The sequence below is a fragment of the Etheostoma spectabile genome, chromosome 13 (assembly GCF_008692095.1).
Source record: "Etheostoma spectabile isolate EspeVRDwgs_2016 chromosome 13, UIUC_Espe_1.0, whole genome shotgun sequence".
NCBI classification, from domain to species: Eukaryota; Metazoa; Chordata; class Actinopteri; order Perciformes; family Percidae; genus Etheostoma; species Etheostoma spectabile.
In genome coordinates, this window is record NC_045745.1 from 24,214,758 (window position 1) to 24,235,618 (window position 20,861).

The 20,861-nt window shown below is 40.8% G+C and overlaps 3 protein-coding genes across 5 annotated transcripts in view; all 3 read left to right on the forward strand.

Annotated features, from left to right (window-relative positions):
• cct8 (chaperonin containing TCP1, subunit 8 (theta)) overlaps positions 1 to 2,837 on the forward strand; it is a 7,090-nt gene extending 4,253 nt beyond the window's left edge. The window contains exons 13-16 of one of the 3 annotated variants that reach the window (XM_032532830.1): positions 9 to 173; positions 510 to 629; positions 1,627 to 1,758; positions 2,565 to 2,837. In XM_032532830.1, the coding sequence (XP_032388721.1) occupies positions 9 to 173; positions 510 to 629; positions 1,627 to 1,734 (393 nt within the window). In that variant the 3' untranslated portion in view covers positions 1,735 to 1,758; positions 2,565 to 2,837. The remainder of the gene's footprint in view (positions 1 to 8; positions 174 to 509; positions 630 to 1,626; positions 1,759 to 2,564) is intronic. The other 2 variants (XM_032532831.1, XM_032532832.1) reach the window with 2 other exon arrangements.
• A 492-nt stretch (positions 2,838 to 3,329) lies between these two features.
• On the forward strand, positions 3,330 to 11,940 carry rskrb (ribosomal protein S6 kinase related b). Its single transcript, XM_032532851.1, has 13 exons — positions 3,330 to 3,636; positions 4,771 to 5,061; positions 5,181 to 5,264; positions 5,653 to 5,721; positions 6,063 to 6,132; positions 6,988 to 7,095; positions 7,373 to 7,413; positions 8,333 to 8,360; positions 8,634 to 8,723; positions 8,889 to 8,977; positions 9,788 to 9,898; positions 10,020 to 10,133; positions 10,414 to 11,940. Exons 1-13 carry the CDS (start codon positions 3,607 to 3,609, stop codon positions 10,648 to 10,650), a joined length of 1,362 nt encoding a protein of 453 aa, XP_032388742.1. The 5' UTR covers positions 3,330 to 3,606; the 3' UTR covers positions 10,651 to 11,940.
• Positions 11,941 to 12,765: 825 nt separating this feature from the next.
• aldocb (aldolase C, fructose-bisphosphate, b) lies at positions 12,766 to 20,859 on the forward strand. Its single transcript, XM_032532863.1, has 9 exons — positions 12,766 to 13,025; positions 17,095 to 17,211; positions 17,485 to 17,696; positions 18,232 to 18,286; positions 18,388 to 18,548; positions 18,740 to 18,823; positions 18,997 to 19,171; positions 19,727 to 19,926; positions 20,004 to 20,859. Exons 2-9 carry the CDS (start codon positions 17,100 to 17,102, stop codon positions 20,094 to 20,096), a joined length of 1,092 nt encoding a protein of 363 aa, XP_032388754.1. The 5' UTR covers positions 12,766 to 13,025; positions 17,095 to 17,099; the 3' UTR covers positions 20,097 to 20,859.
• Positions 20,860 to 20,861: the final 2 nt, after the last annotated feature.

Here is a 20,861-nt window from a genome sequence, read left to right on the forward strand (position 1 = left end):
CTCTGTAGTCCTGCCCGGGTCTGGACCAGTATGCCATTAAGAAGTTCGCTGAAGCCTTTGAGGCTTTTCCACGAGCGCTGGCTGAGAACTCCGGTGTTAAGGGGAGTGAGCTCCTCTCTAAACTGTACTCTGCGCATCATGAGGGACACAAAAACATGGGCTTCGACATTGAGGTGTGTATTTGTACATAAATAGTTCTGAGCAAATGTTAAAAAAAAGAAATAATGTCAAAGTGATTTTAATTGTCAATGGACATTTTGTCATATTGCAAAGAAAAACTCCAATGCTGTAACTGAGGCATTTAAAATAAAGTAAGGTTAAGAGTCCATGATGTCATTGAACATTCAACAATGTAGCCTGTTTTTTTTAACTCGTGGCTCCTATAGTTCAAAAACACAAAGTACAAAACTTCATACTACCTCTGTTTTCCTGAATGCAGAGCAATTTATTTTGTGATGTATTGAACTACCTGTGTCTGTTTGGTTCTGATGATGTGATGTTGTCTTTAGGGAGAAGGCCCCGCTGTGAAGGACATGCTTGAAGCTGGCATTCTGGAGCCTTACCTGGTCAAATACTGGGGCATCAAACTGGCTACCAACGCTGCCATCACAGTACTGAGAGTCGACCAGGTTTGTACAAATACTCGCAACACAGTTACACAAAGAAATATTTTTATGTGCATCATGCACATCTAATGGTCTTTTAAGGACAAAGGCAGGTGTTTTAATTAAACATTCAATGTTCTGATGTGATCACGCTGACCCAAACATCATTTCTAAATATCTTTCCGATCTCGGCCAGCCCCGGGCCAGCAGGTAACGTCGGGTCCCGTCAAGTCAGGTTTTCATCCTCTATTTCCAACTTCCTTACACTCTCTGGGGAACTCAACCCATGCCCATTAATTCCTAATGAAGACCCAAGTCTTTAAAAAAAAAAATGTTAACGAGGTAAAAATGATTTCTTTAAACAGCTGAGCATTGTAATTTTTAGCAAACATGCCTCAGGCCAAAGTGAATCGTACATTTGTTGGTGGAATATTTTCCGCCACAGATTACTACATTACCACATTAATATTAGTCAGTATTATGACAGCAGGCTGGTGTATTTCTTATTGGTTGAAATTAAACCACAGTTCTCACATTCATTATAAGGTTCATGTCTCCCAGTTCTAGTACTATATTCATGTTTTTTTAATATGAACTAATAATATACATATTAAATTATTTGTATTTAACATTATTCTATGGCACAGGAATTATTTAGATTAGGCTTTGACTACACAGACAATGCCCTTTTAGCAAGATCAATTCATTGTTTTTTTTTTTGTTTTCATAGATTTGTTTAACAATATAGAATGTCACTCATCCTTTTTATTCTATTTTATATTGTCAAACTGAAAAATTAAATATATCCTGAGGATTTGAATAAACCTTTTTAGTATACAGATTTGAACAGTTAAACAAAACCCTATCTTGATCTGTGGTGTGGAGCAGATTCAGGTGCAACTCACTCAAGTTAGTGACACGTCACGTCTTTACATTCCAGAGATTTATTTATTTGTTCCTTCACAAAGAATTCTGGTTTAGTTGACGTTAGTGTGTGTGTGTATATATATGTGCGGTCTAGATCATCATGGCTAAGCCTTCAGGGGGACCCAAAGCTCCCAAGCAGAGAGGCCATTGGGACAAGGACGATTGGGAAGAAGCGCCTGATAATTTTGAAACCCACCATTAGAGGGCGCACACACCCCCTCCGTCAGTAGGTCCTGGAATGTGTGTGTTTTTGACTCACACGGATGTACTCACTCGCTCACGGGAACATGACATTGTGAAATGTTTGGGGGTTTTTTGCCTGTCACTACTAACACCAGTTGTACTACAGAGCTCAATGCAGAGACAAGTGGTATAGCAACAGCATTTAGCCACTTCTCTGGTTTTTTAATAATACCAAGTGTGTCACTGACAGCGGACTAAATCACTTTAAGACTAAACTTGCACAAAACGGATACAGTATGGTTTGTTAGCATGCTGCATGCCTTCATGACCTTTTTATTTCAGTTAATGTCCTCAGGCAGGTGCAGAATTTGAAGATGTTGCATGTAACATAATTCAATATAAAGGGAACCTGTAAATGAGATATAGGGCTCCAGAGGGACAAGTGGCGTTGTTGTCTGGAGGGCATTTTTCTCCAAATTACTGTGAAGGCATTCTACTTCATCGGAAATAAAGCTGGAGTGTCTAGATCTCAGCCCTTTTGGCCTTGAAAGCATGTATTGCATTTTTTCCATTGTAGCACATTTTCTCAGTGTCTGTCTGCTGTCTATCTATCTAACGATGGATTTAAATGAGCTCCTTTACTTTAAAAATGTAGCCCAAAGTCATTATTTGTGTACATAGGTTGAATTAAAATATGTATTAGTTTTTGCTTACTGCTGTCTAATGGGTATGTTTTATTTGAATAATCGGTCTAACGTGAACCTTCCTGCCTCCGAGCCTACAGGCTACTGCGTGGATCTTGGTGATTTCCGGCCAGAAAGGACTGACTTCTGTTCATTCTCCTTTCAGATCATCATGGCTAAACCAGCAGGGGGACCCAAACCTCCACAGGGCAAGAAGGACTTCGACGAGGATGACTGAATGTGATGCTGATGCTCCTGTAAAACCCTGAATGCTCCCACTTGGATCAAAGACCCCTTTTCTACTTGTTTATTTAAAGCTCAACAGTTTGGTTTGTTTTGTAGAAACCACACACATGGTTAACAAATATGTGAAAGTAAAATGTATGCACTGTCTGCTTTATTTGTTCTTGGTCCCAAATAAAAGGCACTTGGGCAGTCATGTCTTGGTTTAGAATTTTTTTTTTTTTTGTTAATCTAGTCTTGATTTGAGTTTTCTTGTCATTCAATCATGACGGAAAGGAAGTCAAGTTGGGATGGATCTAGGTGCCATTATGTCCCAGATCTGTACAAGACTTTTTCCCTTGGAGCTCATAAATCAGCACCGTTCTGGGCTCTCTGCCTGAGCTATCAACATGCAGACATTTACCTTTTAATGTTGCCCTGTGGGTTTGCTCTTAACATGTTGAGTCAGCAAAAAGTCTGCATGGCCTGGTGTTTTTTTTTTTTTTTTTTTTTTTTTTTTTTTTTTTAAGGTCAATTGAAGTGAAGAACTGAATGTCGATTAAAGACCTATCGATAAAGAATGCATTCGTTTGTCTCGCTTTGCCAATGAGCAAACGACAATAGAAACAGTCACGTCCATGCAGAATTCAGGTCTGCGGCTCTGATCGCGGGGGGGGGGGGGGGTTGAACTCCAGGTTGCGTCTCATTGGATGCGCAGATGTGGGGCGGATTTACGCTGACGTTCCCCATACTAGGGATTAACTTGGTTTTATGTCGCCATATCTATCACTTTTTCGCCGGATAGCCTGCTTAACTGCAGATTGTTGGTACAGAGTGTTGTTAGCGTCGTCAACCCTTATATTAATCTGTGTGTGTTGCACAATACTGTTGATGGGCTACCGTGAAGGCGCGCAGTTAAATGTGAGGTGCCTGGATGAGAAGCATACGTCGCACCGAGTTTACAGTGCCGATGTCCTGTCACACTGATGGGGGCCGACGGCAGTAAAAACAGGAAGGTGAGTCGATTGAAATTGGTTGCTAAGGTGTGACGCACGTAAGGGGGTCCCTGTTTCCATGGCGATGATTTGGTTCCCCGAAATCCCCAGGCAGCAACGACTGGCAATCCCGTATGTATGGTTATGTGTTAGCACTAGCTACATTGAAATAAAGTGTAACCAATTTGTGTTATTGATAAACTCGTACTTTATCCCTGTTAAACTACATTCTGCGGTCTTAAAGTACCTGTAATATTTACGCTTTTACTTTGAAGGCGAAATCTTCCCACTTCCGGTAGTGGCATCTAACACCATTTTGGCAAATGAACGCCTTATAATTTTATAACGCACAATGTCCAAATTAAACCTTAACATTGCCCCGTCTCTTGTCAGATGTCAGGTGGATGTCGCAGTGATCTGCTGACTGACTGTACGTGTCCTTCATTTAGCTCGATCACGTTGATAACATCCTGCATGGTTGATTACACACATCTTGCACCACAGAGCATCAGAGCTGTTGTGCAGCCCGGGGGGAGGTGGGGGGAAGGGGGCCGACCGGGTGACTGCAGATTGAATCTGTTTTTTTTTCTCTCGTGTTAAATCACAAATGAGCGCAGGAATTGTTAAGGGAAACAAATTTGTTGGCCACTGCACTCCATTGCTGATTTTCAGGGGGTTTGTACAAAGTCACAAAGGAAAGTTAGACTGCTAATTTAGCAAATGCAGTCAACAATCCAGTATGCAGTAGTAAATGTTTTGTAGGAGTTAGAGATTGCAATTCTCCTCCCACAGTTGATTTATAGTAGCTCTTGCAGCCACAGGCAATTCTGAGAAGTGGAGGAAATTAGTAACTGATATACATTCAGAATATATTATATTTAAAAGGCCTTTGTCATGCATAGTTTAGACCAGCAATGTTGTTTTTGGAGTTTCTGGGCTAGGATATGAAGTCTAAAAGGGTCAAGTAAAAGAAGAAAGTTGCTTTGCCTGCCTTGATAAGTGTTGATTGCGTAAAACAGCCCCAAACACTGTGGATTTGGCTAAAGTTGTGTTACACCTGCAACAACATCTACTAATAATAATAAAGTAGGCTATAATAATAACCCGCACCATAATGCTTCTTCTCGCGTCCCGCTCTCCATGTCTCCCCTACAGAGGCCCGCTGAAGGGCAGGAGGAGGAAGACTTCTCATCTGGATGGCGTGGCTTCCTCTCCAGCTTCGGCCTGTCTATCCCACCAGGCCTCTGTCGCCTGGCACCATCTGCCCTGCATCTGGGCCAGCGTCGAATGCTCCAAGGCAAACCCCCCGACATCCCGGAGCATGTCCTGAGGTTGGCGGGAGTCGGCCCAGGCAAGCTGAGAGCAGAGTGGAGCCTGCCAGGGTTCATCACCTTGTTCTTGCCCGAATTCCCCCACAGAACTGTGCCTGGGTACAAACACTTTCAGGTAGACCTCAATTTCAACATAGACACCAATAATGTTTAAGGCTTGATATGATTGGATAATGTCTCCGTCTTTGTGCCTGTACCTCTCTCTGCCTCTGTCACTGTTTTTCATTCCACCAGGTGTTGAGTTACATCGCCAAAGGGTCATTTGGACCCATTCTGAAAGTGAAGGACAAGACTGACCAGAAAACATATGCTGTCAAAGTGAGTCCTGTGCCTGAATCTCACATTTCAAATGGGTTTCTTTGATTGATCAAAACCACAAATGAACAGACAGTTTATTAATTCATGAAAATGATATGATATGTGCAAATAGGCCAAAGTTGAAAGACAGTATGAGGTTGGTTTTGACTTAATACTGTTTTTACTTGGTATGCAAAATGACTGCAGGACTGTAAAAATGAAAGTAAAAGAAATACAAAATGTTTTTATGGAGGCAAACATTTGTTAAGACCATGATGTCCATGGAAGATTTAATTGTCAAATTTACAATCAAATCAGGGCATGTCATTTTAACTGTATTCATTGAGGCTGGATATCATTCCAGTCCTGTGTAGTTTTGTTTCCTGTCAGTATTTTTATCGTCCAGCAGGTTATACCTAAATCAGAGATTCTAAGACTCGGGGTGTTGGAGCAGTCAAAAGAAGAAGTTATTGTCCAGGTGGGTATAAAAAAACAGGGCCTTGAAAATAATTGTGAGTTTGTAGATTTTTAGTAAAAAAATACCATCTTGAAAGTTTTTAGACATTAATATGTGCCTTTGAAAGGACTTGGTTTTGGAAATAGTAAATGCAGCACCCAAGGTATTATACATTGCTAATTTATTAATTGTATCATGCTGATGATATTCATAATACAGGACATATTAAATGGAGGTAAGACTAAAGCTTTTGCTGTGACCCAACTGATATGTTGGTGGGACACATTGTAATTGGTCTGAGGAGGTGATACACTTTTTAGGTATTTTTATTTATCAGGTTGATCTTGGACATTTGCCCGCAGCGTCAGGTTCGCCACCCATTTGTCCACGACCTCCAAGACTGCTGGCAGACTCAGCACCACCTCTACATTAGTGAGTTAGCCAGAGACCAAATGACCCAAATCCAACCCAGATCCACTACCCAAAAAAAAACCTCACTCCGCCTTTTCTCACCTCAACACTGATAGTCTTGTCCAGAATCTACCCACAATCCCTGACCTAACACCTAGAACATGATTCCCAGAAGATTGAGATTCCTATTAAGATTAATTCCTATTGCCTTGCTACTTTATCCCCTACAACCCCAATATACCACTGCCTGTGTGTCCTGTATCTGCTTTACCTCTTTTTCCTATCCTCCAGAGCTTTTACCCTTTTTCTACAATTCAGCCACTAACTCAGAAAGTGGGACCAAGTTTGTTAGCTACCTCACACCTTGTGAAAAGAGAGCAAAGTTGTTAGCCCAGGGACCAGATGTTAAATGCCGCTGCAGCAAGACACAGTTTTCACATTCAAAATAGAGGATGGCTGGGATTGCTTGAACAGTGAATCATCACGGAATCATTGCGCTATAAATGTAGATATGGAACCTATTTGGAGCAAATCAAGACCATATTAGGTCAACATGTATACTATAACAGAGGGGTGGCTCCTTGATGCTACATTGCTGTTTCCAAGAAAGAGGGATCCATTATTCCAGACACACACCGGTTTACTTTTCACAGCAACCCACTTTTTACCTTTATTTTTTAAAACAGACTACAGTACATCACCTTTGTTTGGTTTGTAGAGAAAGTAGAAATAGTTTTACACACACTTCCATTTTACACTCCTGTTTCCTTATTTCTTTTACTAGTGTGTGCTCCACATCCCGCTGACTTTCACTAGCCCTCACATCTCACATTTCATGACAAAGGCATGTTTTAATGCTGTCTTTACCCCCCACAGTGTGTGACTACTGCAGTACAGGAGACCTGTACACTTACTGGCAGATGATTGGTCAGTTCTCGGAGGACACAGTGCGAGTGTTTGCAGCAGAGTTGGGATGTGCGCTCGGTGAGTATGCTACGATACTGACATAACAAACACCTCCTATTTCTCCTCAAATATCCTAATTAAATCAGAGGTGACTACAGGAAAGTTTCCCTAGCTAACAGTATTTAATTGTAAGTAATTATAAAAAGGGGACTCTAACTAAAATTAGATGATCTCTCAAAGGATCTCCCACAGCAACAGAGCAGTGCCATTGGGCTTTCAGTGTGTCAGTAGGATATTAAATATTCTAGTTTAGTTGAGTTTTGTAGTTTAGTTCTTCTTTGTTGGTTTTTCGCAGGCTTTCTGCACGACTTTGGGATCATCCACAGAGATGTGAAGGTAAGAGAAGGAGGTAATTCACACGTTTTGGACCAAAATGACAGACCATATATTCTGATTAATGCTACAAAATGCAAACAAAAGTATTCCGTTTTAATAAAGTTTGTGGGTAACATCAGTCCTTTCTTAGCAAGTATTAAAAAGGTTTTTTATTCCCGTCATGCTAAACATTTGGCCATCCAGAATGAGATTACAAGACATCATCCAGTAACATGGATAATGCAAAACATCAATCATAACTTAATGTATACACAGCTACATACCAGCAAAATGCGAAAGTTCAATTCCACTGTGCACCACATAGCAGCAGAAAGAAAAGAAATGCTACAGGCCTTTTTTCCTTGTCTCTCAGGCTTTCTCCAAGTAACTACATCCACGATTCATTTCTAAACAACTAACTCAGCGATCTTGGTGCATCATCATTGTTTAAAAAAAATATCTACTTTTGTTTTATTACTAAACATGTACGAACATCAAATTGTATGGTTCCCACTAAACACCTTTACCTACTGAATGTTTATACTTTAAAGATGTTTTCTACCAGTTCAGAGTACATCTACTCCTTGGCATAAAATGTTTCCTTATCTGTCAACACACATTGTTAATTACTGTTTGTTAATCAGTCCGTTGATGCATTCTTGTGATTAGCTTATTAGATTTAAAGTTTTCCTTTTATTCATTTATGTTTCATTGAAGTAGAATTCTATTGAAATGTGTCAATGCCGTAAAAATCTGTTTTTTAATGAGCAGCTTTTTGCAGTTTTGGTTGTATTAGTTTGCTGTTTTGCAGGCTACATATGACTTTTTATGACTTTTCTTAAATCTGCTACAGTATTATCAGTATAGCTGACTTAGTACACCGGTGAATATGGATGGATGTCTAATTCAGTCTTTTTGGTACTGTTTTTTTTTTTTGTAGATGGAGAATATCCTGCTGACAGACAACGGTGAGTAAAAACCAACAGAGAGCAGCATAGGTCTGGGGTGTAGGAGAACCTTCCAGAATCTTGACTTTGCAGATCTGTCATTCAATGCACATTAATGCAAACAGTGCATCTGTTTATACTGAGAGGGAACATCCTTTGTATCCAATGGCATTTGCTAAGGACATAAGATTAGTATTGGAGTATTTTGCTGTTTTACACCAGTTGGAACTGCATCAGTAAGAGTCATCTCATGTCATTTGCACATAATGATGTAAAGAAAATGGTCTGCTCTAGGACACCTTCGCTTAGCTGACTTTGGATTGTCCCGTCGCCTAGAAAGAGGAGGAAGAGCTTTTACCATTTGTGGAACTATCCAATACATGGGTGAGAAATATTCCACCACATCTGCAGAACAGTGATCTGCAGATGCTGAGGATTACTGTTTTGTGCATTGTTGTAATCTGTTATACTGGAAAGTGAATGTATGGATGTAAATGAACAAAGATATAGTACATCCAGTATTGTGAGCATGCTCTGTCTGCCCTGCAGCCCCAGAGGTGCTGAGTGGCGGACCCTACAACCATGCAGCTGATTGGTGGTCGCTGGGAATTCTGCTTTTCACATTGGTTACTGGCAAGGTGAGATCTTGTTGCCGGTAGGCTCGGCATGTCTTGCATGATGAGCAGATATTACTCTCAATCATTCACTGACGTAGCTGAGAATTTGTTGTTAAATAACATTGTAAAGAATACATTGTGAAAAATTACAAACAATACACTGAGACATTGGAACGTGTCCTAGAGCCAAAACAGAGAGGAAAGCTGGGAGGGAGGAAGACAAAACAACACATGCAGAAACAGACACACACATACAGACAGACACAAGACAAAGGACCAAACACATGCGCAGGACCTCAAGGAGTCAGTGTGTTGCGCCAGGTGTCCGGGGTCTTTCCGGGCGCTCCATGGATGCATGCTGTTGACAGTTCCATTTACGTGACATCCAAAAAGGAAATGGTCCATGTACAGATAGAAGTCATGAGGTGGTTTCCAACAGGTTGCAGTCATTTTCTTTGCAGCTGTAAGTCCAGCAAATACAGCATGTTTTTGAGTTATACAGAGCTGAAAGGCTGACAGATAATTCAGAATCAAAATATGATATTGTGAAATGCGATATTGTTCCAGAACTATCCAATGGGAAAACACTCTCAGAACATGTGAAGATATTTATCTTGTGCTTATTGCTGTTGTTGAATACATTTGATGCTTTCTTCTTGAGGATATTTTACATTTGATGATCTACATTTAAAGGACTCAAAGAATTATATGGTTTCTTAAATCTAGTCCTTAGCAGACATATGTTTTTCAGTGTTAAAATCTAAAATCTGGAATTCTGAAAATTGAAACACACTGAATTATTTCTCCTTGTACACCTCAAACACTCCTCAGTTCCCCATGCCTCCAGAACCAGATCACTGCAGTATGCTGAGGAAAGTGAGAAGTTTTCCCTATGAAACGCCTCTGAGCCTCAGCTCCCCACTGGCCTTGCTAATAACAGAGGTAATTACATAAAGACGTGTAATTTAGATCCACACTTCAGACTTGACCACATGAACCAGTATCTACTGACTTTTTTTGAGTTTGATAGCAAATTATGACCTACACATGTTTCTCTGTCCAGCTTTTGTGCAAGACTCCCTCCCGCCGCCTGAGGACCCTCGATCGCTTTAAACGCCAAACCTTCTTTCGTGGAACAACTTTTGACCTCGCCCTTATGCAGCGCCAGCCTGTGGAGGTAACTGATGAATGTCGGGATGTAGTCAGTTTGGTTGTTGAAACCAGGGTTTTTCCTGCGTAGACAAATTGTTGGCGCCCATCAAAAAGGTTTTAGACAGCCCCAAAGGGAAATCACCAGCCCCAAAATGGTAAGACCCGAGAATAAAAATAACAATTTAAATCCTCTCTTAATGGCCCATTCTGAGCCAGAAAAACCCCTGGAAACATGAGTCTGATTGTTGAAGAAATGTTCAATAATGCAGGAAAACCAAAGTGATTGTTTTCTCGTCACTGTCCAGGTGATTCTGGAGCTGAGAGAGAGACCAGACCGAGCTGCCAAAGCTAGACGAGGCCTCACTTTATCTCTGCAACCTCTCAAAGGCTTTGACTACGACTCGTTCCTCAGCCCTCCCACCACGCCGGACATGCAGCTGGATGCCAACACACAAACCCACACAGCTGCACCATTCCCCGGCCCATCGTTCCCACTGCAGCCTGCTCAGGAAAAAATCCCACACAGAGAAGTGTTTGTGTGATGGACTTTGAGTTTACAGTAAGGTTACTAACACACTAAAAGTAAAGGCTTACATTTATGTATGTCTGCACACTCATTCACACTTACACACAGGTGTACTGCGCCTTCTAAAATGTCTTATTTAGTAAAAGCCCTAATATCTGGTTATGATTTAATTTGACCTATAGTTAAGAAAGGAATGCTTCATTTAAGTAACATTTTAGAGAACCACTTCCCCACTTGTATTGGCAAGTTTTATGTTAGTTTTATTAAGATTTACTGAACACTATTTTTTTCTTCTTTTTTTACTTGTTTGCCTTTCTCCATTGAGCACCTTTTTCACAATATTTGCTCAAAATTTGTGCAAGAAAGATTGCGCTATTGTTCGTCTACTTTCAGTTACAAGTGACTGGTCATGGCTGTCCAGTTAATACACTCTTATCAAATTCACCCCACATGGCAAAGATTACAATGTACCAATTTCTTTCTTTTTTTTCTTCTTTTTTTTTTTTACAACAAGTTACATGTAGTTAAGTAGAACTCCGTTCAAAACTCCTCAACAAAATGAGTCTATTTCTGAACTTCTGCCTTTATTTTCATGTTGCATGATTATGAAACTGTTTTGGTGAGAGGGGATGAAAGAAACTCTTTGCCTCATTTTTTGAGTGATCATGCTGTGATAAAACCTATTCTGTACCTTCATTAATGCTGCGATATAACCTTTCCATAACTTGTCCTTTACTGCCTAAATTGTATAGCAGCATAAGTGTCTCTCCTCCTGTACTATTTAAAGTCACGCAAGCATAACATTGGATAAAGATGTGTATGCCTTCAACGTCGGCTTTAGTTTGATTCATTTATAAACTGCCGCTCAGGGGAGCACTTGCTGGTTTTTCCCAAGTCAGCCTTGATTTTGACTCCAAGATGGCAACCAGCTGTACAGATCTGAGCTGGGACTGGAACGGTTGACTGAACAACAGTATTGTTTACCTCTTGTTAACATTTTGATAGACACAGGGATTTTTCTATTGTCAAAGGCTGCCATAACCCTAGCCAGTAATCACTTTCATGCGCTTACCCGATCATCAGATTATATTATGATTTCGTAAAGTATGCCGTGATGTGTACCCAGAATGCCTCACATGTGTGATCCTGAGCATGCTTTTTTGTCACCAAAAACTTACAAATTTCTCTTTATAAACTTTATATGACTATTTTGGATGCTATTTGATGTTATACAGTATGTTATGTTACAATGTATTTTTGTAATTACCATGTAGCACAGATGAAATATTAAACTCTTACAGTACAGAGACCAGCTGATTTGGATGTTCTTTGTGTGAGATGGGTGAAAGAAAGAGAGACCTCGCTTCACTTTTTCTTTTGTTTCTGCAGAAAGATAGCATGCCTATGACATTTTGTACTGTGGACAATTACGTAAGTGTGTAAGTACAATTGATAATGTTTACTTCTACTTTACTAAATTTCAGAGGGAGGAATTGTACGTTTTACTTCACTACATGTATTTGACAGCTTTAGTTTCTAGTCCCTTCACAGAGAATCAGCATATAAAATGTGATGCCTTTTTTTTACAGCACAGTATTGTGCCATTGCACCTCCCTTCGTATTGAAAACAAAAGAAAGAAATAAACTTGCAGTCATGAAGACATCACCGCACAAACCTTTAGGTATATCAAGCGTACAGAGAGCGAAACAGCAGTATTAAAACCAGTATCCTTTACGTTAGATGGGCCACTTACTCCATAAAGGCAGTAAAGGGATGAATACACCGCCAATACCAAAATATGTGGTTGATTCCCATACGCCATTCCCTCCAGCAAGAGTACAGGGTCATTTTTTTGTCCTAATTAACTTGAATTTATGCTCAGAAGCTATGAAAAACAGATTCAGTTTCTGAAGGTCAGAGAATTGGAAGAGATAGACTACACATCTATTCACGCAAGTATCTGGGTCTTTTGTTTTATGGATTGTCTGGTTTGGACCTCATATGTATTTCAGATAAAAATATGGCAAACCTGTTGTAGCTCTATCTACAGAAATCCTGTCATTAGCAAATGATTTTGAGGCTGTTTAATTTTTCTCCATTAGCGTCAAACTGGAAAAAGCTTTAGATTAAACACCTTTTATATCTTTTCCTATTTTCTACAAAGATGCAGAATCATGCTGCAATCTCACTAAACTATGATGCTATCCAGCGCATGCGCGTAAGACATTCAGCGTCGTTGCATCAAATGACGCCGTGATGAGAGCCCCACCCCCGGCTCGAGGGTTTTGTAAAGGGTCACGTTGCGCTGCAGCAGTGAAACAGAAGACCACATCGCATCCTCTGATCTCGGCTTATCTTCTCTCTCTCTGCATCCAGACACCCAACGGCCGGTAAGAATGAGCCCTGATTCTATCAATAAGACAGCTTCAGACGATTTTCATGTGTCATTGATCAGAAATAAATTATAATAACGAGGACTGGGATATGATGCTGCTCAATAACATAAAGCTAACTTAATCTTCCTAGGTAGTTCGCCATTAAATGTGGCTCGTGCGCCGTCTATGTTCCCCCTCCTTTTAGGAATTTGTATTTAAAGTTGCTATTTCAGCCTGCGGTCGAAATATGCAACAGGAAGTGCGCACAATTAATGACCTTCAAGGAGAAGACTGGACAGAGAAGAGCCTGTTGCGTCTGCCATCTGTTGAGCCAACACATTCTTTTATTTGATACGTTTAATGTGTGTGTAGGCTACATTGTGGTCATTATCCTGGAAGGCAGGTGTGTCAGTGCCTGTCAGTGTGTCTCTGCCCCTGGGCACGTAGACCTCTGATGTGATGGGAGGCGGGGCGGGCTGAGGAGGCTAGGCCATACTAAACAGGCTACAGGCCTATACACAATCAAATGTAAAAGCTAATCTATCTTAAAATATTAATACTATCGGACAGTCATACTTAATTGTATAAGCTTGATCCCATATTGTCATTCAGTTATGTTCACTTTTCACTCAAACGTAAATATGTGTTGTGTTTCTTAGTCTTGCATGATAGTAAACGGAATATATTTGGTTTATTTATAGGAAAATCTGCATAATAATCAATAATGAAGATAGTCTTGAATGAATAAGATAATCTTATTAGAGATGCAACTAAAGATTTTTTTTTTAATATCAATGAATCTTCTAATTCTTGAAAAATGCCTATATAGGTTTACCATCAAATAAGGCCAAGAAACCCATTCGACAGGCTGGAAGCAGTCAATTTAAATGTTTATCGATTAACATAATAGTTGTTAGTTGCTCATCATTTTTTTAGGTGAGCTGCTATTTGATTAATTGACTAATCGTTTTTGCTCTAAAGTATAGAAATAACACGGTGATGCAGGTTATTTGTACAGAATCAGAATGGATGTACATGTCATAAGCATAACACTAGAATGTAGTGTACATGACATATGTTATGATTTAGTTGAACAGATTGTATTGTAACCAGATGTAAAAAATAAGAATCTCTATTGTTCCTTTAACCTTAATCATCTGTTTCCCTTCTTTGTTCAAATTGTCATGCTAATTGAAGATTAAAATAAAGTCCCATTTACCAATGTTTGACAAGGTAATCTCATCTAAAAAAAAAAAGATCTAGTCTAATCTTCACATTTTCATGAGTATCAACCTTTTTCTGAACTGCAATGCACACAGCCTTGACATCTGCCATACAGTACATTCTTGTGTTGAGCTGCATGGGAAACAATGCTCCTGCTAGCTCGGCTGGATCAAGGCCTGAGGATAGAAACAATCACAGGAACGTGCATCCGTGCCGAAGCCAGCGGCCCGTCTGGTAACAAAGTACAGCACTCCAAGCAGGCTTCTTACTAGTGCTGACTAGAGCTGCTCCGCAGCAGCCATTTCACCTCCTTAAAGCTCATGCAGCTTGCAGTGTAGAGAAGAAAAACAATGATGGTAAACCACCAGATGGTGATAATGATACAGACAAGGCAACAGCACCTAGCAACAAGAAATGCATCCTATATTCTCTTCAAATGCTCTTATCCTCTCCTCACCCACATTGCCTATCAGTATAATATTAACTATCCATAAACGTTAAATGTGACACAGTGCCAGTCCCTGTCTACAGCCCTTATACATAATATGGCAATATAGCATACAAGCTTCAAATATAATGTAGTTTGATACTTGCAGCAATGGTTCAAAAAGACCTGTGCATCATTATTTCTATAGATCTTCTTTAGATTTTGGATTGAGTTTGATATGTATGTATTTGGGATCTCTAACTGCATCCTGGGTTGGAAAGTGAACCTATGCAGCATCAGTTCAACAGAAAATGATTGATTTACTGTAGCATGGACTGCATGACTGTCTGGTTTGCAGTATGATGGCTGTGCTGTATGATCTGGCTGCATCTGACATTCATTGAGGAGTAGTATTATTAAACATGCAGGGATCACACTGTTGAGTGGTTATGGATTACGCCACAGTAGGGAGTTGGCTGTCGCACCTTGATGTCGCAGTGCAGAAATGGTGTTGGTGTGGTTGAGGCTGACCACTGTGCAACAGGATGGAACAAGATCACAAAGGGACATGATGGAGAGACCGTCAAGTCAGCTAAATAATATCAATCTCAGCTGTCTTTCACTCTCATCTAATTTCTCAAATTTCATCCTGTTAAGACGGACTCATTTAATGGAAAATATTCCAAAATAGCTTTTTTTAGTGACCACTCCAAAAATATCATTATCAAATAGCATTTTTGCTTATTAAAGAAGACTGTGTTTTTGCTGCTGAAGTGCCCTCGAGCAAGCGGGCAATCGGAACTTACATTCATGCGTTGTGTTTGACCAAACAATGCGTAAAATGTAGATTTCACATCGCCAATATTTCCTCAGCAGAAACCCAACCCCGCTGTTGTTGAAGCACGCAGGTGCTTCACAAAAGATAGCAGGTATTTGCTGAGCACGAGATTGTCTGGCTGACAGTGGAGCAGGGCTCTGCACACATAAACATGCTGAGGTTCCACACTTCATGCCTTTGCTCTTGGGTTCGCCTTTATCAAGTGTAAATATCCTCTTTTATTCACCGGAAAGATCTGCATGCACTTTATACTCCTGGTCTGACCGTGCCCCTCAAGGGACGTATTGTCCCCTGCTGGCCTGGCCTCTTTCATTTCACCCGCTTGTATAATTTAACTATTAGCAGTGAGCCATGCTTGACAGTTGTGTTGTGTTAACTGCTCATTGCTTTCAGTGAGAGGCCTGTGTGTGCGCTCTAAAGGTTGTTATCTCAAAGCTTTAAGCTGAGGATTAACTCCGAGGATATACTGTAGGGAATGTCAGACAGTGTCCTATCACAGCAAATCAGCCTCAGTTGGGAATCCAGTAGTCAGTTTATTGTTGAGCTACACTAAACCCTCCTACCAGTAGTATTTATTTTTAATTTGTCACTAAAAGAGTAGCTTCCACCCATCAAAAAGATTAATTAATAGCTGATCCAATATTATGGCACAGGCTGGAGTACTTCAGGTGTCTAGATGTCTATAACTAGTGACCTCATTTACTGGTAGAGGCTTGGCAGCCGGTGCAGTCAACCAGAAAGAGAAGTCACAGCTTGTTCCCTGGCACAGCCTGCATTAGTGGGAGTGATACGTTTCTGTGATATGGGAATTTATAAATCCTATGCGTGTTCATCTTGTATGCGTCTAATAGCATGCCTCCGTGAGCAGAGCAGGAGGTTTGAAGGAAACAAACGTGGAAACCAGTCATGTGTTTATCAAGGCAAAGAAATAAAAGGCATGTATACGTACAATGCACAAAGAGAGACATAATGACGTTAAGGGAAAACAGGAGATGCCTGAGTGTTGCTGAGGAGAGAGAAATGAGTCGTGCTCCATCCAGACCTGAAGCTATAATGAGGGTTGGCAGCAGAGTAAATATAGGAGCCCTGTTACATAATCGCTCCCTCTCTGTCTTCTGTGCTTCATGTGGGGTGGGGAGGGGTTATGTAACTGCTTATTTACGACAGAGTGAAGAAGGGAATAGGGAACAAAAAAAGTCTGGTTTGAAGTGTGCACATCGTCACAGCGCTGCTGCTGCCACCAATATGGCCAGACAACATATCAAAGAGTATTTTCTTCTTTAAGTCAACGCACTCATATTCAACCCAAGATGGTATGAATGTCAATGTCTATCTATTTATATCTGGCTCGTATCTTTTGTTCATAGTCATTTGTTTTATCACATCTTACACATACACACTGTGTCCATGGATCTTATAGGAGTTTTGTCACCTTCACCCATCCTCCTTCCCTGACTGAGAAGAGCTTAGTGCTGCCGCGAGGTAGCCATGTGGAACCCAATGCAGGGACAAAAAAATGAGGCCAGTACTGGCCGGTCGTCAAGGTCGACACACCGTGAAGCAATGTGACCTTCATGGCTTTCTCTCTCTTTCAGCCACCATGACTCACCAGTACCCCGCACTGACTGCTGAGCAGAAGAAAGAGTTGCAGGAAATTGCTCAGAGAATAGTAGCTCCAGGAAAAGGCATCCTTGCAGCTGATGAATCTACTGGTATGTGCTTGTGTTTTGTGTGTGTGTATGTTTATAGATAGATAGATAGATAGATAGATGAGGGAATCACAAAATCTTGTGGTGTGTGTGTGTGGTGTGTGTGTGTGTGTGTGTGTGTGTGTGTGTGTGTGTGTGTGTGTGTGTGTGTGTGTGTGTGTGTGTGTGTGTGTGGTGTGTGTGTGTGTGTGTGTGTGTGGGTGTGTGTGGTGTGGGGTGGTGTGTGTGTGTGTGTGTGTGTGTGTGTGTGTGTGTGTGTGTGTGTGTGTGTTACAGGCAGCATGGGGAAACGTTTGAATCCCATCGGGGTTGAGAACACAGAGGAGAACAGGCGTCGCTATCGCCAGCTGCTCTTCACAGCCGACCAGCGCATGGACAGCTGTATCGGGGGGGTCATCTTCTTCCATGAAACCCTGTACCAAAACACAGACGATGGCACTTCCTTCGCCAAGCTCATCAAAGACCGTGACATTGTTGTTGGCATCAAGGTGCATAAAGCTCAATTTTGTAGTAAATATATTTAAACCTCTAAAGTTAGACGTACTTAGACGGAAAGTAGTGGGTTTAATCTCAGTCTCCGAAAACATAACTGGAGTTTTTGTGGTGGTTTGCTTTGTCTCTGTGTCCCCCACAGCCACGGTGTTGATATTATACTGCAGCATTGTATTTCAGTTCAGTTGTTTGGCCGGTAAAACTAGAAAGACTCCCACACTGTATATGAAAACACTGACTTGTTTTCAGTATTTAGACACACACAGACCCACCCACCAATAACAGCAGACCAGGTTACAAGGACAAACTGAATCACAGCAGTAGAAGATGTACATTCAGGAAAGCTGTGTTCCTTTTAAAGAGGGAAATTCCGTGCGATTTTGTATCGGATGCTCTACATGATAAAGAAAACCAAGTACGCCACATTAAATAAGCAAAAAAACTGGTGCACTTGAGAATATCAGTTTACATTTTAGTGTAATATCACATCCACAACATTATTTTAAACCATTTCTGCTTCCTTCTTTCTAGGTGGACAAAGGTGTTGTGCCCCTTGCAGGAACAAATGGAGAGACCACCACTCAGGGTAGGTGGCATTAGGAAAACTCACTCTCAAAGCCTTTAAAAACATTAAGAAACCCCTGCTGTGTTTCTGATGGATGGTTCTGTGTATGTGTTGGGGTGTAGGTCTGGACGGGCTGTCTGAGCGCTGTGCGCAGTACAAGAAGGACGGTGCAGACTTCGCCAAGTGGCGCAGCGTACTGAAGATCAGCGACACCACGCCGTCTGAGCTGGCTATCTTTGAGAATGCTAATGTTCTGGCACGATATGCCAGCATCTGCCAGCAGGTTGGTGTGAGATTACTGAGAATATTATTTGGTTAGGTTTTAAAAAGATACATTTTTCCATCCGTTTTTTAAAAATAATTTGTGTTAAATTTAGGGAGTTGAGGACACTACTGGGCATTACAACAAACTCATAATGTATCAATAAGAATGTGTAAATGTGCCTTAATGTTATACTTTGTAATGTCTCCTAGAACGGTATTGTTCCCATTGTGGAACCTGAGATCCTTCCTGATGGAGACCATGACCTGAAGCGTTGCCAGTACGTCACTGAGAAGGTGAATTTAGGTCCTTTAAAAAAAAAATATATATATATATATATATATATATATATATATATATATATATATATATATATATATATATATATATATATATATATATATATATATATTTCACTACAATGCTCTCACTGTACTTTGACATACATTTGTCTTTCTCCTGCTGTTAGGTCCTAGCTGCAGTGTACAAGGCTCTGTCAGACCACCACGTGTACCTGGAAGGGACACTGCTGAAACCCAACATGGTCACAGCAGGACACTCCTGCCCCGCCAAGTACAGCAACGAGGAAATCGCAATGGCTACTGTCACCGCCCTGCGCCGCACCGTGCCTCCAGCAGTCACAGGTCAGAACGCAGATAGATAAAAGAAAGAAAAGGGAAATGGCTGGGATCTGTATGATATGTAAGTGGAGTGTGCGTATACTGCATGGCTCACACTAAGTCAAGTCTGTGTAAATATAGTTTGACAGAGAGAAAAGATTACCTGGAAACCACTACATTACTAATTCATAATTCTAAAAATACACATGCTGCTATAGTATAATAATGTAATTTATAAATACTTAATTTAGAAGGTCCATTATTACTAATATATTTGGTATAGTTTCCTAGAAATAATTTCATACAGCTTTTAGGCAAAATAAAGACTAAATTTTCAGACTGTAATTTTAGCAGATTATACTATAGACATTATACTATTTAGTTAGTTGCACTAAGTTTAAAATAAATTCTTAATATAATATATATAAATCTAAATAATTCTTTTTTTTTTCTTAAAATGAAGCAATACTAAGAAAGCCAGATAATTACCATTCATAGAGATTTGTCGGTTAAATGTTAAAGATGATATGATTATAAATAACTTGTGTATTTGCTTGCCTCTGTTTTTTTTTTTCTCAGGAGTGACATTCTTGTCAGGTGGCCAGTCCGAAGAAGAAGCCAGCGTGAACCTCAACGCCATTAACAACTGTCCGCTCGCCAAGCCCTGGGCCCTGACCTTCTCCTACGGCCGCGCCCTGCAGGCCTCCGCCCTGAGCGCGTGGAGGGGAGAGCCGAGCAACGAGAAGGCTGCCACTGAGGAGTTCTTGAAACGTGCTCAGGTCAGATGAAACCACGAACAGACATCAGACCCATCCTTCGCAGAGTAAAATGTAACAAAGTTTTGTCTCTCCTTTAGGCAAACAGTCTGGCTGCGCTCGGCAAGTACGAGTCTTCTGGAAGTGGTGCCGCCGCTGGACAATCCCTCTATGTAGCCAACCACGCCTACTAAACATGTACCAGATTCAACTGTGGCCTAGTTATAGTCTTATATCTGCTCTGCTAGTCCTCCTCACTCCTCCATCAATCACAGGCCTGTAACTGTCTATTCAAATTACATGATTAGATATGTGTATTTATTTAACCGAACAAATCAAAACTGCTTTGAGACAATTTATGACTGAAGTGGAAAACTATTTTATGCCGTGTCAGAGATCGGAAGTAAGAGGCTGAAAATGTTAACAATAGATCAAGATAAAAGACAGTATTTAACTCATGCCTCTTCGCAACTGCTGTTGTCTGCACGCCTGGTGCTGTCTCCCTTTCTCTCGCACATGATGCATCCTAAGCCACTCCCAAGCAGGGAAGTGTGTGTTTGTGTCCGTGTTTGCTTCTGTCAAAACGCAGTATTGGCTCATCCTCAAAGCACTACACTAGATCCTCCCTGACAGTGGGACCAACCAATTATTAGTGGCGGCAGTACATCCGTTAAGGGACAGAGGACAAGACAAATGCAAGGACGTTGACTTGCGACTGTCCAAAAGTGCGGTTGCTTGTTGTACTTTCAGAAAGCCTTAGCTCCGGCAGAGGTCAGTAGGCGGTCACCAGGAATCATCCTAACCTTTTTGTTCACACGCTTCTAATCGCCACTAATCAGAGAATCATCTTGTGTGTCTATTGTCATTATACGGTTTATTGCAATTACATAAAGTAATTAATGTCTTTAGTTGTGTGAAGGTGTCGATATTATGTGATGCTTGTGTGTCATTCCCCCCCC

What these genes read in the sequence shown, in the direction of transcription:
- rskrb (XM_032532851.1), top strand. Translation starts at nt 3,607, where the DNA reads ATGGGGGCCGACGGCAGTAAAAACAGGAAG. An exon ending in CTGGGTACAAACACTTTCAG is followed by an intron (nt 5,062 to 5,180) that starts GTAGACCTCAAT and finishes TCATTCCACCAG; the next exon opens with GTGTTGAGTTACATCGCCAA. An exon ending in TATCCTGCTGACAGACAACG is followed by an intron (nt 8,361 to 8,633) that starts GTGAGTAAAAAC and finishes GGTCTGCTCTAG; the next exon opens with GACACCTTCGCTTAGCTGAC.
- aldocb (XM_032532863.1), top strand. Translation starts at nt 17,100, where the DNA reads ATGACTCACCAGTACCCCGCACTGACTGCTGAGCAGAAGAAAGAGTTG. An exon ending in ACATTGTTGTTGGCATCAAG is followed by an intron (nt 17,697 to 18,231) that starts GTGCATAAAGCT and finishes CCTTCTTTCTAG; the next exon opens with GTGGACAAAGGTGTTGTGCC. An exon ending in AGTTCTTGAAACGTGCTCAG is followed by an intron (nt 19,927 to 20,003) that starts GTCAGATGAAAC and finishes TCTCTCCTTTAG; the next exon opens with GCAAACAGTCTGGCTGCGCT.